At 47.5% G+C, this 16,424-nt stretch overlaps 1 protein-coding gene across 1 annotated transcript; it reads right to left on the reverse strand.

Moving 5' to 3' along the window:
* Positions 1-1,679: 1,679 nt before the first annotated feature.
* On the reverse strand, positions 1,680-6,825 carry SPINK1 (serine peptidase inhibitor Kazal type 1). The gene is made up of 4 exons (XM_071570442.1): positions 6,691-6,825; positions 5,143-5,183; positions 4,425-4,537; positions 1,680-1,815 (listed from the first exon to the last, which is right to left on the reverse strand). The coding sequence occupies exons 1-4, from the start codon at positions 6,743-6,745 to the stop codon at positions 1,746-1,748; spliced, it is 279 nt and encodes a 92-aa protein (XP_071426543.1). The 5' UTR covers positions 6,746-6,825; the 3' UTR covers positions 1,680-1,745.
* Between the last annotated feature and the right edge of the window lie 9,599 nt (positions 6,826-16,424).

Below are 16,424 nucleotides of genomic sequence, written 5' to 3' on the forward strand. Positions count from 1 at the left end.
GGGAAGACCCGCCATGACCGCTCATGTCCTTGCGGCTTCCCGGGCGGAGCATGAGCTCCCCACAAACCTGCCTATGGGTCCGGAGGCGCAAGGAACAGGGACGTGGCGAGGCCAAGCACCTCGGCTACCCCAGCTCAGCTGTTTCCAGCCTCCCAGCAGGGCTGGAAGGAGCAGCATCTCTAGCTCGCTGCGCGCCCGCGGGGCCAGCGCCGCTCCTCGCCCGCCCGCCCGGGCACCCCCCGCCAGCTGCGGGCTCCAGCTGCGGGTTCAAGCTGCGGGCTACAGCTGCGGGCTACAGCTGTGAGCTCCAGATGCGGGCTAGGCACCGACAGCGGCGGCGGCACCGGCTGCGGCGGAGCAACAGCGGCCTCCAGTGCCGAAACCTCCTCCCGCTCTCCATCCAAGGACCCGCACTCTGCGTCCTGCAGCGCCAAGCGCCGCGCAGATCCGTAGAACCACAGAATGGGTTGGGAAGGAGCTTTAAAGGGCATCTGGTCCAAGCCCCCTGCCATGGACAGGGATATCTTCCACTAGACCAGGTTCCTCAGAGCACCTTGCAGCTTGACCTTGAATGTTTCCTGGGATGGTGCATCCACAACTTCTCTGGGCCATGCGTTCCAGTGTCTCACCACCCTCATTGTAAAAAACTTGCTAATATTTAACTCAACCCTGCCTTCTGTCAATTTTCAGCCATTCCCCCTTGTCACTCCAGGCCCTCATTAAAAGTTCCTCTTCAGCTTTCTTGGAGCCCCTTTAGGTATTGAAAGGGGCTCTAAGTCCTCTCTGGTCTCCCTAGGTTGAACACATTCAGCTTTCTCACCCTTGTCTCCATAGCAGCATTGCTGCTGTCCTTGGTGCACCTTTGTGGCCTCCTCTGGACTTGGTCCAACAGGTCCACATCTTTCTTATGTTGCGTGCCACAGAGCTGGACATAGCACTGCAGGTGGGGTCTCACAAGAGCAGAGAAGAGAGGGAGAATCCCCTCCCTCAACCTACTGGGACACAGTTGGTTTCTGGGCTGCGAGTGCACATTGCTGGCTCATGTCCAGCCACTAATCCACCAGCATCCCCAAATCCTTCTTGGCAGGAAATCTCCTCTCTTGCCAGCCCACAGTCCTGGGACCAGCAGCATAACTCACTAAGACTACTAGAGGAAACAAAAATATTTTTGCCTGGAAAACTTGAGCTTTTTTTGTCTTCTGAGGCACTGGGTAGCTGTGATCTGCAGGACAAGTGTGAGGGTCGTGACTCTTGGCGCAGAGGGGCCATGTGATGTGGCACTGGCATATGAAAAAGGCTGAGGCATGCCAACATGGAGTTGACTTGTGGGACTCTTCCTCCTGGCAAAGACTCTGGAGTAAGGGCTTTAATGCCCTGCAATTAACAAATGCAATTGCAAGTGAAGGGAGTGCTAAAATTTCCTATTGTTTGGACACTGGAAGTTTAGGAAAGGAAAACAAAATTCTTAATGCAAAAAGAGGCTCCTTGTCAAGCCTGGCTCTCCCCCTGGGCATGTCCCAACCTTGTCCCTGCAGTTCTGTCAGTAACTTGCTCACAGCTCTTTATGGACATAACCAGAACAAGCCAAAGTTTTCAGGAAGGTACTTTAAGTGTCAGGGAAAGGAGTCTGCTGTGTGTGTGTAAGAAATCCCAACGCAAGAAATGGTAATGCTTCCACTTTATTAGGAGTCTGTGCAGATGAGGCGCAGCTTTGCACTCTCTTCCTCAGAATGGTTGTGCCCCAGTTAGCCAGAGCGTGGAGAGGGCTTTTGGCACATTCCTCTGTTCTTTATGCGCACATTAGTGCTCCTTTGCCTGGAAGAGACCGTTAAAATGCTGGAGGGTGCCTTCAGGTCCCTGAGCCACAGAAGAGGCTGGCTCAGAGGACAAAGGCAGAAAGAAAGGAAAATAGTGCTTAAGTCATCATCTAAGTGTTTTTCACAGCAAGCAAGGCCACATATTCTTGACAGGGAGTTCAGGGTTACCATGGACATGTGTTAATTAATTCCAATAAGCTCAAGAGTGCTTCCTGACACCTCCTGGCAGAATAATTCACCTCTGTGCTGCAGGACAGCACTAAGACACATCTAGTGCCTGTCTGGCTGCAGACAATAAAGGTTATTAATCTGTTTCATAGGTTTTTACAGAAAAATGCCTGCCACTGTCTCTTGTTTGGGATTTGGCCTGCTCTCAGTCTTCCCTCCTGATTTTTTTCTGCAGTAAAAGTGAAAATATTTAAAAGGCACCTTAAAAAAACAATGTTTTTTCTCCCCAGTAGTGGATTTGATTACTCTGAATTGTTCCATTTTCACATGGAATCATGATGTTCCCCTCTTTGTAAAAGCAAACCCATTTCTCAGGTGCACAGAGAAATGCTAGTGAAATAATTTGCATTTTGCAAAACACATTTTGTATGCTGGTCACAGTGAAATGACCAAAGGCGACAAGTGAGACACTGTTGCCGCAGGGACCCACCAGATGCTCTCTGTAGTTATTCCCAGGCTCCTTGCAGGCTTCCAGCTCTTGTCAGACCAGTTGCACATGCAAAACTGCAAATGACACTTCATCCTGCCTCTCGGCTACCTGACTTTTCCTCATGAACCAAAGCTCTATAGATTAGGACATTCCGTTTATCTCTCCCCCAAGACACTTGGCACCAGGCAGCTTCAGAGTCCTGGTGCCTAGCCCAGATTGCCCCGGCCGGGAGACCAGATAGCTGTTGTTCCTAACCTCAGAATTTCTTTGCTTGGGGACAGTACAGGGGGGCTGCAAGGCTTAGGGCTCTGACCCATAGGAGCAGCACATTTCCAGCTGCAGCTGTTTAGAGCTTGCACAAAGGGGAGTTTGAAGTGGTCCAGGGACACAGTGTCTGTCAGCACAAGGTGGGTACCAGCACCAGCTTCTCATCCATCCTTTCCCACCCTGACTCCTGGTTGGCTCTGGAGACCACCAGCTCGGTCTTTTTCTTTTTGTAGCCCAGATTTTCCTTCTTGTGATCACTGAAGTCTCCCAACCCCCCGAATCTGTTCTCTGCACTGGGGAGATGTGCTACTTTGCTCCCAGCATAGCTGACTTTGGAGTCTTCCTTGCTCACTTTACCCTGCTCTTGGTTCACAGCCAATGCCCTAATGATGTTGTGTCTGATGAACCTCCCACCCCCATCTGTTGCACAATACAGGCGACAGCTGGTGCTGGGCTGCTGCCTTCCAGCACGGTCATTACTGCAATGCCAGGCCGTACCGGGTCATTAACCATGGTGCCTTTGTTCAGGAGATCCCACTCACTATTGCTCTGCCTGACTGCATCATCTTCAGCCTTAAATGGTAAACCAGCATTTGAGCAGGCCAGGAATGGAATATAGGGCAGCAGCCTGGGTTAATGAAGCAAAGAGGGGACAACCAGACCAACAATTCTTATGCAGGCTCTTTTTCCTGGTGATTGGGACTCTGTTCCTTACTACAGAGTTAGCTGGGAGGTGATGTTCCTTAAAGCAGAATTTGGCTCCACATTCAGGGACATAAAAGATGGAACTTGTGCCTCTGTTAGAGATGTCTCTGCTGATGACAGATGGGCTTGTGAGCCTTATCACCAATCCCTACCTACAGCAGGTGAAGTCAAAGGGGAAGCTCCCTTAACCCTGCAGGCTGGGGCATCTGGCTCCAGATAAGACTCAATCTTCCCAATGGAGATTTTCAAACCACCTAATAGCGTTGAGTTGGAAGTAATTCCTTCACTTGTCTGACAGAGTGCTTCCAATGTATAAATATACTTTAAATTACCTAGAGCCCAAGCCAGATCAAATGAATCAAGTCTTGCCAGAGACGCTGGTAACATTTGGACCTGGCCTTCTGCTAAAACAGTGCAATCAGGCACCAGCACAGATTAAATATATAGCTCATTCTTAAAATACTCAGAGAAAATTGTGTCCTTGCATATGCAGAGAAGACAGAAAGCAAAGCTCAGATATAAATTGCTTGGGTGAAAAAAACATAGTTTTTCCTCAGCTACCACATATCTGAGGTCATCTGGAAAAATATTTTGCTGACTGTGTGCTAGAACTGAGCAGACTTTGAGGACTTTGCCATTTGTCTGAGATTCTGGATGCCCACCAGCACAGTCTGAGTGATTGCTGCAGCTTGGCAGCTGCAGGTGGGGAGAGATTTTGGCTGTGCAGTCCCTGCTAGTGGGCAGCTTGTGTGCTGTGAGCTGCACACAATGGACCTATTTTTCAGCCAGAGTCCACATGCTTAGAGCAGTGGGTGAAGCATCTGTGCAGGAGGCCAGATTCGTGCCAGATGTGCTGGGCTCACTGCCCACGCTCCACCCAGCTACATGTAAACAGCTTTCTTTCTAGGAAATCCCAGACATATGTGGTAGCCCTCATCTGTGTGGTATTTAAGCTTGCAGCAGGTCCAGATACTTACAGGTTCCGAAGGCACAACAGACACTCGTTGCTGTACAAGATGTCATCGGTGCCACAGACGGGTTCAAAGATCTTTGTACAACCTTGACTTAGGTTGAACTTGTCACAGGCTGGCTGGAGACACAAAAGGGTAATGCTGAAAATGTTAATCCTGTTTTCAATTTACCAAAGGAGCTTTGCTTTCACAGAGAGGTGCACATTTTGTCTATCTTGATAACCCATCCCAGCTTGCTCAGAGCTCTCCTATGAGCTCTCAGAAACACTGGGACCATCTGCCACCATGTCCTTTGGCCAGCTGAACTGCACTCCTGGCACTGCTGCACAGTCCTAGGAGTAACAGTATAGAGTAAATAGTGTTCCATGGGCAATGTCTGATCATGTTCTTCCCAGTTTTTATTTTTATGCCACAACAATACCTGTCCTTACACTTGCAAGCCAGAGAGTAAGGGGAGCTCTGATCTTGGCAGGTGACAGCAACATTCAGCTCTTTAATAAGTTTTCCTCCACTGCAGGGTGAAGGGAGTGGGGAAGGGAATGCAGTGGAAAATCATTACTATCACTGGGATTTTGGTGTGGTACAGAAGGTGGAATGAGATTTCCATGCACTGGCATCTTTGGGCTGCCAACCAACTATACTTCACTGTATTTAGCAATGGTGGCTCCCCAGTGTATAGGTTAGTGCTGTCTCACTTGCACTACACAAAAACAGGAGGCCTCACCTCTGTTCCTCTGCCAGCAGCTCCATTCGCCTCAGCAATTCCTAAAGAGTAGCCGTGAGAGAGAGAGAGAGACAGAGAGACAGAGAGACAGAGGATGAGAGAGAGAGAGAAAAGATGCCTTAGGACCCATCACTTGGTCTGGTTTCAAGGGGGACTGAATAAAGGCGCTTTAACCTGAGGACGGCATATCTTCACTCAAACACCTGTGTCCCAGAAAACAATTTCTTCCCTTGGATGTCCCACATTTTTCATCCGGGTCCCTCCCTGCTGCATTTGCCCTTTTCCCCTGGCAGAAACACCATGATGGTGGAAGGCCCTGCCAAGACAGGATGCACTGCTAGTGACTTCATCTGCCAGCTGTCAGGAGCAAAGGGGGCTTTTGTTACCTCTTATCACACAGTCTTGAGTAACTGAGAAACTTCTGCTGAAGCTGGACTAGTGCTGGAGTAAATTCAGGGTGATTTCTCTACTGTCAGTAGATTTGTGCCACAAGGAAGGAAAGCAAAAGACAAGTTGCTGAAGGTCTCTACTAGAAAGAGAAATGGATGGACCTTGAGGTCTCACACCAAACCTGGTGGAAGCAAGCCATGACTTTGGTCGGCTTCTCCAACCCTGAGTTGACAGCTGGGATTACATGAGTGGAAGATAGGGTGAGTGTATTTTGAAATACGACCTGAATTTGTTTTGCCAATGTCAGAACTGAGAAGAAAATCTTGGGTTTCTTATAGATCCAGAAGTCATCTATATGGAGGATTAGGCTATATCTCCATTAATAACCGGTGTGGCCCTGTAGCAGTGTGTCTCAGAGTGAAATGTTTTGGTGCTGAGGACCTGGTAGCCACACTGTTTAATATTTCAGGGTTTTTACTTTGGACTAGCACTGGTCCAGGCCCAGGGGCTGTAGCTCACTATGTGCTCAGTTCATCTGAAATGAGTCCAGATTTTATGCTCAGACGGTTCTGCAATGGCAACTGCCATGCAGTAAACAGGAAGACAGAGGACTTGCTTCAAAGCACTCTCCTGTTCTGAATGAACCCACAAACACAGACATCCCTGGTAAGCAGGACCTGAGGAGCAGCAACAGCTCATGTTCTCATCCCTCTGCACCATATGGGATTTTGAAAACACAGTTGGTTTAAACATTGGATTTAGTACTGAGAGCTGCATTTTCCCTTGCATAGATTCATTTCCTGTCTTCTTGGATTTGCTTTTTTAAAACCAGAATAGCACCTATTCACTCTAAAAGGATCACATTGTCCTAGAAATCATCAGCTCTAGGCTGAATCCTAGTTCTGAAGGAAGAGCATCAGTTCTGCAGGTCTGCTCATTTTCAGGAGCAGGTGCCAGGCACCCTTTCCAAACCTTTGTTTTAAGCTTGCTCACAGACCACTGGTGTAATGCACATTGGCCATTGCAGCATTCCCTGCCTAGGGCTACAGCAAGGTCCCAGCACCAGGTGGCCTGTTCCCAGACTCACCTTCCCATGTGACAGACCTGGGAGCTTTAGCAAGGAGAGGAAATGGCTTCTAAGCAAAATATTGCACTCACCTTGGTAGCAGCAGAGTGCCAGGGAGAGGAGCAGGAAAACACACGTTGCCTTCATGGTCAAGGTGGTTTTACTGGGCACAGCAGAGGGAAACCAGGACCACTCCTCAGTCTGTCAGAGGTCCTGCCTCTGGCAGTCTGCTGGGACCTTTATACCTTTCCCTGTCTCTGGCACCACACCACACAGCCAGCTCCACCCTGCAGCCTTGTGGTGACAACATTCAAAGTATGGGGACAATACCAGGTGGCAACGGGCTCATTGGTGTGCGCAAGGACAAAAGCCTCTCTGAAGCCAATGGAGTTAACAATCCTTATCACCAGCAAGGACTGGAGCCCCATCCCATGTGTGGGAGACAGCCCTGGGTCTGCACTGCAAGCTCTGATAAAGTGACTTTGTACAAGAAGTAGATTGGAGAAATGGGAAGGGCAGCAAGGGAAATACATATATTAGTAGGAGTAGTGTGGCTTTGATTAATGGCCCTGTCGCTGCCACTTGCAGAGTGAAGATGTTTGGTGAAGCCACTGCTGGGTGAAGATGCTTTTGATCCAGACACACCTTTCTTGGTGTGATCCACAGAGCAGGGCTGGGGTGTTGCAGGTCCCTGTCCCTCCCTGGACAGACAGAGACAGCAGCAAGCACTGCTGCTGGAGAGCAGAGAGTCTGGCAGTGCCTGGGGCTCACTTGTGGCTGCACATTCAATGCTGCTATTTTGACTGCACATCTCTGATTGCAGGCAGCAGCTGAAATGAGCTGTTAGGTTGGATGCTGCTCCCTTCCCCTCTCCCTGCCCACAGTTTGGAGTAAACCCTGGGGATTTCATATAGTTACACCACCAGTGGTGCATTGCAGAGCGTGGATCAGTCCCATGGGTATTAGAAGGATTAATTAATGTTTCTAAAGCACTTTGATATCTCAGCCATAAATCACTGGAGAAGTGCAAAGCAAATTATTACTAATGGGGGCTTATGACTCAAAGACAGATTTTTAATTAGCTGAACAGGAAAAAGTCAATGCCAAGAGCAATCCAAGGAGCTGTTTGTGAGAGAGAAATCTTGGCTCCACTGGCAGCTGCTCCACTGTCCAAGGGGTACCCCAGTCCAAAACATGGCTCTGGAGGATGCTTTCCACTGCCATAAACATCTCTTGTGATTTGCTTCAGTGGTGAGGGAGATTCCTACCTCTCAACTGGGTTTCCCTATGCTCTCCCTGGGGTGACCCATAACATGAGGCAGAAAGAACTGCTTCTAATGGTATCTGTTATTTTATTAACTCAGTGAGTAATTCTGGGTTTGGGTATGACCTGCCCAGCAGGTCTCAGTAGGTGGGCTGGGTGTTTGTGGACCTCTGAGTGTAGGCAACAGTCCTTTAGCATACCTGGAACAATGGTTCATGTGGTGTTATCACCCTCTCAGGAGTAAGGGAGAGAGGGATGATCATTTGTTTTTTATAGCTGAAAGAGATTAATCTTGATCCAGCACTGTCCCCTGATACTTGCCAGATCTGCAGCGTGAGTAGAGCCAATAGGTGCCAATAGGTGTTTTGGGCTCAATTCCAAAAGCTGGAAGGGGACTTTGCAAGGGCATTGATGGTTACACACCAGGGCAACTGGGGAAAAGATTTTCATCTTCAATCTGTAACATGTGTGTATCCAGAGCAGTACTGAAAAGAGTTTCTCTTATTACTCTTGTTTGTGATGTGCCCACTATTGGTAAAACACATTTGGACATTTTTCAGTTTTGACATCCTTGCTGTAGCCAGGAAATGTGCTACTTTGGATTGTCCAGAAACAGAAACAGAAATCCTTCCTCAGATTCCTAGGAAACATCCAGGCACATTTCCAAACTTGTGTTTGATGGGTAAATCCTCAGTGTTTATGAGAACTGGTCCACAGGTGGGAACTGTATTGGCTCCTAGGACATTTCAAGTGTGTAATACTGTGGTTTTCTCCTTCCCCCACAACTCAGAGTCACCAAAGTAGAGGCAGACTGCTGACCTCCCCCTGCCTCCTGGACACTTCTCTCTTCATCCTCTTACTGCTTAGGCTTCTGATAGCTTTGCAGTGACTGAATTTCATGTTCCTAACTGCTCCCAGAGCTGGATGAGATTAAGTACTTTGCTACTGAAGCAGGTTGAAGAAACTCCAGATTATGCAATACAATAGACTGAATTTAATTATTCCACAACAAATTGGGCCAAACCAACAGAGTCAAGGGCAGTAGCCTTTGCCAAAAGAAAAATCCAGCATAGGCTGCTAACACTGTTGCAGCTGGACAGCAGGCACACTTGGTTTTTAATGCAGTTTCTCCGTTAGTAATTGCCCTTCCTTTCCAAGCTTCTCTGCTGACAGCTGTGTGTTTATGAGATGCCCTCAAAAACGTGGGATTTCAGGGCTCCTCTCCTGATTGACAAGTTTTCTATATCCTTCAGGAAAATCAAACAGAAATGCTCGGGGCTCATTTGACTGGGGAGGAATGGAAAAGAGCTGCAAACTGCTATTGCGCTGGATGCTCCCAGTACTGTCCTCGGCAGTGTGGGCTTTCTCAGGATGTGTCACCTTGTCAGAGCAGCGTGTTCTCCAAACACATCAGCCGGAGGAGTAGAGAAAAATGAGTCAGGCAGCTCTACCAGCCGTGCTGTGTGACTTGCTGAGCATGGCACCCATTGCAGAGAAATGCAGAGGACAGGCAGACCCCAGAGGAGGTGCTGTTATGGGATGGTTTCCCCTTGATCACATCATTGGGTGAGGGCCACCATATATGGTATGGGACAGAAGATAGCTGCAGATGATGATGGTGTCTTCTTTTGGCTACTGAAAGGCAACTGAAGAGGGAATTGATGCTATACAAAGACTGTGGGGTGAAGGGTAAAGAGGCAAGTTGAACTGTCAGGTTTGCCTCCAGGTGGACCAGCAGTCTACATCATCCATTGGCCAAACCTGAGTACTTTCAGGTTACATTTTTGTCAAAAGTAAAGTGTTGCAAAGGAATAAAAAATTGCATTGCAGGGAAATGAAAAATTTGGGAAGCTATCTGTTTCCCTGCAATGGTCCATCCATGACAGACAGGAGGATCACTTGTCGAACCAGGACTGGAATTCCTTTTTTGTAAAGACTTGATGTACAGAGAAAAGCCACCACTGTCCCCAGGAAATTGCAGCAGTGTCACCAGTCAAAAGGATTCAGAGATCACAAACCAGACCCAGATGATACATGAAGGGCAGGCACCAGAGGATCCTCCATGCTCAGGATGTCAGCAAGGCAGATGGAGACTTTGGTGCTGCCTTGAAATAGAGGTGGAATGAGTGAAGTTTGGAGAAAGGCTGATGCAAATGTGAAACCCAGGGGTGTCACAAAAAGTAGTTCACAGAGCTCTCTTGGGTCCAAAGAGCTGCTTGTGTTGGATTTAAAGGCTAAAAATCTCTAAAGTTCTGTTACCTGCTGGTTAAGCTCTGTTACCTGCTGGATTTTCCAGGCCTGGAGCTTCCAGGTGTACCCAGGACCTTGTCCACGGTATTCAAGATGGTTTTGAAAGCAGTCAGTGTATGAAGTGCAGAAAAGCAAGCCCCACAAAGTGATGCATCTATGGAGGGGAGGAGGCCTACTATGCATGTAGGAGTCCACTGGGAGATCTATAAATCACCTGGAGGAAAGGGAATGGTGCAGCTGGATCCATTCAGATATGGGAGACAGCCCAAGCCCTTTTGTGTTACAAGGAAGAGCTTACAGTGTGCAGTGATCAGCTGCTCCTGTATCCAGGGGATACAGCTCAAACACTGATTTTTTTCCTGCAGAAAAAAACAACCACCACCAAACCCTCAGCCTTAATTTGGTCCATAGTGATTTTTGTTTTAGATTCTTTCTTATGAATGCTGAGAAAGCAATTGTGCTGCTCTGGGTGCATGGAAGATATTGAACACTGATGGTTTAGGAAAAGGGATTCTGTGAGTAGTTGCTGTGAAATCATCTGGTATTTTCTCCAGCTGTAGGAGAGTCTTTGGAGGCCAGGACAGTATATCAATTTGTTTTCTCTTCTGTTCTGGAAATCTTGCCCTTGAAATCTCTAGTTTCTGGGGAGGGGCCTGAGCATAGCTACAGGATAAAATTAGCAAATTATCATTTCTACTTTTACTAAAGCTTCTGTTTGTTATCCTTCAGCAAGGGCAGCATGTTCATGATAGAGACCTTTGGAAATCTGCAGGCATTGGCAGCTTTGCCTGAGAATGGTATTGCTGACAGCAGTGTCTAAAGACAAAGACATCAAATAAATCATAGCTTGTTGGTTTTTTCAGAAGAGACTGTGCCTGAATGCCAATCAAATGCTTCCTGAGGAGGATGAATGTGCTGGGGACAATCCTTACAGGTCTTTGTAAGGATTACTGGCTGAAATTGGCTGGGGTGGAATCACACAGCTCCCTGGTGTGGGGGGTAAGTTCCCAGCCCAACTCCTGGCCTATTTGCCTCTGTTCTCCCACCACTACAGTGACACTGAACCACATGGGTTTCATTTCATGGAAGCCTTTCCCTCCTCTCCTATGGATTACTGGACGATGGCATTGGCTGGTGGGAATACCTCTGGGCTGTGGTCAGTTCTGATCACAGTGGTGACCTCAGGGCTCTGTGGGACAGCTGCTGCCACTGTCTGCCTAGGAGTGAGCCTGGATCAGGAACAGTGCAGGGGTTCTGGCTCCTGGCAAACCTTTCTCTCCAATCACTCATTCACCTCTCCTTGGCCTTGTCTCCCATGTGGGATCTCCATGGGATGTGGAGGAAGTGGGAGCACGTGGGGTTGGTCCTTCAGGAAACTGGAGCTCTGCTTTTTTTGCTTTCTCTGACATTGCTGGAGAAAAACTATAATTTTTCCCACTCCTACAGAAAATGCCAAAAGCAAAGTATTCCTTCATAAAATTGCTTCTTTATTAAATCCTATCTGTCTCCCGCCTCCACATCTGACTGCCCCTGCGGCTGCCACAGAGATCCAGGGCAGAGTGATTAAGCACTGCGGCCAATAATTGGGCAAACACAGATTTCAATCTCCTCCAGCAAGGCACTCCCCCTTTCTCCAACTAGAAGCAGCACCCCCTGCCCACTCCCTCTTTCATGGAGCTTAACAAGATGGGAAGCATATGGTATATGCTCTAAAATGACCATATGGTCCTTTTGGGGTCACAGACTCAGGGAGGATGATCTGGTCTAATCTCACCTTCTGTACAGCTCAGCTCTGTCCCTGCTCCCAAGGACCACATGTCCCTTGTCCGGGGCTGGACCTTGCTCTGAAGTATGTGTGAGGTAACTTAAAAAAGAGCTCTGGTATGAACCACTCTTAATAAGGATCCTGGATCTCTGTTGCCTGGTATGTTTGGATAAAAGGTCCTGTCTGCCTGCAGCTACTGCCCACTGACCAGAGAAGCTGGGGACATCCCATTCCTGGAAGTGTTCAAGGCCAGGTTGGATGGCATTTTGAGAAACCTGGTCTAGAGGAAGGTGTCCCTGCCCATGACATGGGGGGTGGAACGAGGTGATGCTTAATGTTCCTTCCAACCCAAACCATTCTGTGATTCTGTGACTGTTGCCTTTAGGTCCTCTTTCCCCCAGGTGAGTTTGAGGTGATATCTCTGAAAACTGGCCCTTTAGAAAGTTGGGTGAAGCGTGGATGAACTCTGGGTGCATTGGTCTGGCTGCAGAGCTGGTGAAGAATTGGCCAGTACACTGTGAGAACACAGAGCCAGAGCCCTCCCAGACCTAAACAGCAAAAGGACAGGAGATGAAGAGACAAGCTGTAGGAAGGGTTATCCCAGCTAGATAGTAGGAAAAAAACATTCACCGTGAGGGTGGACAAACTGCTGTTGAACCAAAAAGGCTATGGAGTCTTTATCCTTGCAGAAGTTCATAACACAACTGAATGAACTGATATTTTCCACAGAAGTGTTCAGAAACTGGCAGAGAAGCAACAGCCCTTCTGTGTCCCTTGGCTAACCTGAGGTCCCTGGGACTAGCAGCTTTTTTTTCTAGTGGAGGTCTGAAACGCACAAATTTCTTGAAAACATTTTGCTGAAGTTTTTGTCAAGTTTTTATAATACTGTCCATAATTTTGTAAGCCACTTGATCAACCAAAAGAAGTACAGTGTAAATGGCTTTCATTACAATCCCAGAAATACCTGGCATTTCTAGCTACTCCTGTAGTGGCTATTGGTACATGGTTTGCTCAGAACTCAGAAAAACAGTATAATACTTCTTATTTCAATGAAATATATGGCTAGAGGATGTTGAAACTCTTTGGTCCATCTCACTGTAACATTTTGGACAATTACAGGAGATTAGGCTTTTCCAGCAGAGAGCTCTCTGCCTTGCTTAACTCCATGGGAAAAATGACTATGAAAAAAATTAGAAAGGTGAGGAAAGGAAGAGAAAGCTAATGTAAACTATGAAATAAGGCTTTAATTTCTGACAACATTTCTTCTTCCTGTTAGCTATGGAAAGATTTTAAAATGGGAAGTGCACTTTTTCACAGACTGGTAGAAAAGAGATTTTGGGAGGAAAGACAAAAAAGTAGCAGACATAGACTAGAGCTGGGGGTAATGTTTCTGTGGCTGGACTCTGGCACTGAACACACTAAAAAGGGGAGAGAAGAGTCATCAGAATTTGGAAACACTGACTGTTCCATCCAGAGATGGCTTTTCCTCAAATCTGCACTGCTGCAAGGCACTGTGAGATCCATGTTATTTCAGAATTTCACTCATAAATGTTTACTTCATTATTGGCAAGCTCTTACTCTGCCAGCATCTCATGCCACCACTGGTTGTTTTAGCCACAACAAATGTGTGCTTGTTAATCGTTGGTATCCGCTCTCCACTTTGGAAAATCAATACTCGCATGACCCCATCTATGCGTCAGCACACCTGCCTGAATACAATCTCCCCAAAGCTGATAAATGATGGTCAAACACTGCTGATAAACTTTAGTGAACAGCTATTGATCCTTGGGTTGGGCTGAGATTAGATACGGCCCAATTAACTCTTGCTCCTTTTCCTAATGACTCCTCAGGCTCAGAGGCTGAAATTTCAGGCAGCTAAATCAGGGACACTGGAATGCTTTGGATGGTTGATGGCTGAGGTTTATTGTCTCTACAAAACTGCTTTGTTTTAAGTGCCGAGAGTTGCTCTCAGGACACATACACAGGCTATTGGGGGAAGGATAGTGGGGTATAAGAGCTTTAGCACCAGCAGTCCTGCCATGAAAGGCGATGTTGGCAGCCGTGTGTGCTTTCAGCTTTGGTCAATGGCCTTGATTAAAGAAGGATTTTGTCTTTGATTTAGAGAGCCTTTGAACATAGTGGCTAAACATTTCTTTTCGATCAAGGGTTTCCTTTGATTTCTGCATGTAGTCAGCTCCCTAAGTCCCTTGGTGAGTGTTGCACTTGAATTGCTTCCCTAATAAATGTGACATTATTTTTGATGCCTCGTACATTTTCAGCCTGGTAGTGAAAATGAGGTGCTTTGCGGTGAAGGCAATGTCTCCAGCCCATCAGGGATATGAGGAACAGTCCTTTTGCTCTGGTAATGAAGATGAAAAAAATCTACTGCTGAACCTCCTTTTCCCCAAGCAGCTTTTAAATTGGGTTTTTTCCTTCTACATGAGGAAGTGGCTGCCAAAGCCCATGGCTGCTGCCTGCAGTATGCTTTTCCTTCTTATCCTTATTCATCCCTGCCAAGATCCTCTTTCCTTCATTCCGTCCCATTTTCTGAGCTTCTGAAAGCCCCTGGCTCACAGTTTCAAGCCCCACTTACCAAGAAACTTGGTTTTCCAGTTAAAAAACAGCTGATGTTCTCATGTTATGCTGTGGTTTCTGTAGGAAATACCAAGAGATGTTGCATCTTGTATTCTTCCCTCTGTGTGTTTTGGAAGAAGGAATCTAGCCTGCTTCCAAGCTCAAGGCAGTCTCGCAGTGCCTGGACTTGGGGCAGCTCTCCTCCAACGCTGAAATGTTTGCCAGGAGCAGATGGTGACAGGAGTGCTGGAGGCAGCTGATGATGCTGATCACACTGTCCTGCATCTGCCTGTTTAGCTGAGATGTCTGTGAGCTTTGTGCTTTGCTTTTTCTCTACTCAAGCCGAGCTGCAGAGAGGTCCTGCTCTCCCCAGGCATCCACCAGGATTACACGGGGGGTGAGTAGACACTTCTGGCAAGGGGCTGGGCATCACAAGGTGCAGGTCCCTGCAGAGCATGGGAGGGAGTGGGCACCTTATCCCTGAGCCCAGACATCTATCTGTGCTGTCACCCTCACTGTGTTGACCAGCTGGGGCCTCAGACCCAGACACCTCTTCCCCAGTCATCTCCACTGAGGCATAGACATGAATCAGGCACAAATACAGCTGAGCAAGTCTCTTTTAATCCAGGAATTACGTTTCCACCTGCTGGGACTGTCACCTGCAGCATCATTTTTGTATTTTGTTGACTTTCATGTCCTTTCACTGGATCTGGCATTTTGGTGATTAGAAGCAGCCTTTCTCACTGGATCCAAACTCTGCCATTCGCAGGATCCTAAAAATTCAGCTTTCAGCCATACAGAGCCCTGGGATTTTTGTGGATGCAGAACAAAGATGCATAAATGATAATTAAAACCTCTACAGAAAGATTCAGTCTTGGCCAGAAGCAGAAGTCATAAATAATTATCATGATGCCCGGCTTCACATTTTTATTATTATTACTAGAACTAATGTTACAAGACTGAGAAAGTCAGCAGTGGACTGAGGAGGTCTCTGGGTTCTGCCTGAGAATGGAGCAATGGACTAGATGACCCTGGGCTTTCAGGGATATTGCTTTTATGCTCTTCCATTATATTAATATTTAAATGGGGGGTTAAAACATTGATGACATGTAAGAGCTTTACTGCATGTACGTTATTGGATGTAGGTCTTGCTCTGTCTGGAGCCTCAGGATTGGCCATGCATGTGGACCCAAGAAGCCCATAGTGTTTTACCATGTTAGTGCTCTTAACATCACCTGTGTGTGTTCCTTGCTGGAAGTATTTTTAAACAAAATTGTTTGCCATCCCTCAGACTTCCAGAGGTGACTGTGGGCTTGCCTCACCTGCACCCCCAGTCATATGACCCCTGGAGGGAGCTGGGAACCAGTTTAGACTTCCCCTGCTGTCCTTCACAGTCAGCATTGCCACATGGCACCACCCCAGCGGGGTGTCATGAGCCCACCTGGGCTCTGAGTGCCAAGGGGTCACCCCTTGCCCACCCTCACTAGCACCAGGTCTCCCACACAGCCCTTCTTACAGCCCCAGCACCACCAACATGTGTAAGCCTGTGCCAGGTGTTGCAACATCCATCTGTTACCACCCCAGTTCCTGGACACTGGGACTGCATCAGGAGCTCTGCTTCTGCTTTATCCCATTCCCTCTCTTTGGTTCAAATGAAGGCTGGAAAATGTGAACCACTCCAAATGAGCCCGTTGGTAAATGCCCTTATTTTGAGGAGCCTTAAGAACCGTTTGCGGTTTCTAAGCTGTGATTCATGATCATCTGGGTCTGGTTTGTGATCTTTGAATGCTTTTGACTGGTGACTATTGTAATTTCCTGAGGGCACTGGTAGAGCTTGTTGCTTCTTGCCTCTCTCTGGACTTCAAAACACTCAAGGCCTTGACAAAAGTAAATCTGAGCTCTCTTCTAAGGCAGCTTTTTGCCATGCTGATCACACCCTGTTGGAGAAGAATTGCAGGCACCAGCATCAGTGT

Source organism: Pithys albifrons, chromosome 15, assembly GCF_047495875.1.
Source record: "Pithys albifrons albifrons isolate INPA30051 chromosome 15, PitAlb_v1, whole genome shotgun sequence".
Taxonomy (NCBI): domain Eukaryota; kingdom Metazoa; phylum Chordata; class Aves; order Passeriformes; family Thamnophilidae; genus Pithys; species Pithys albifrons.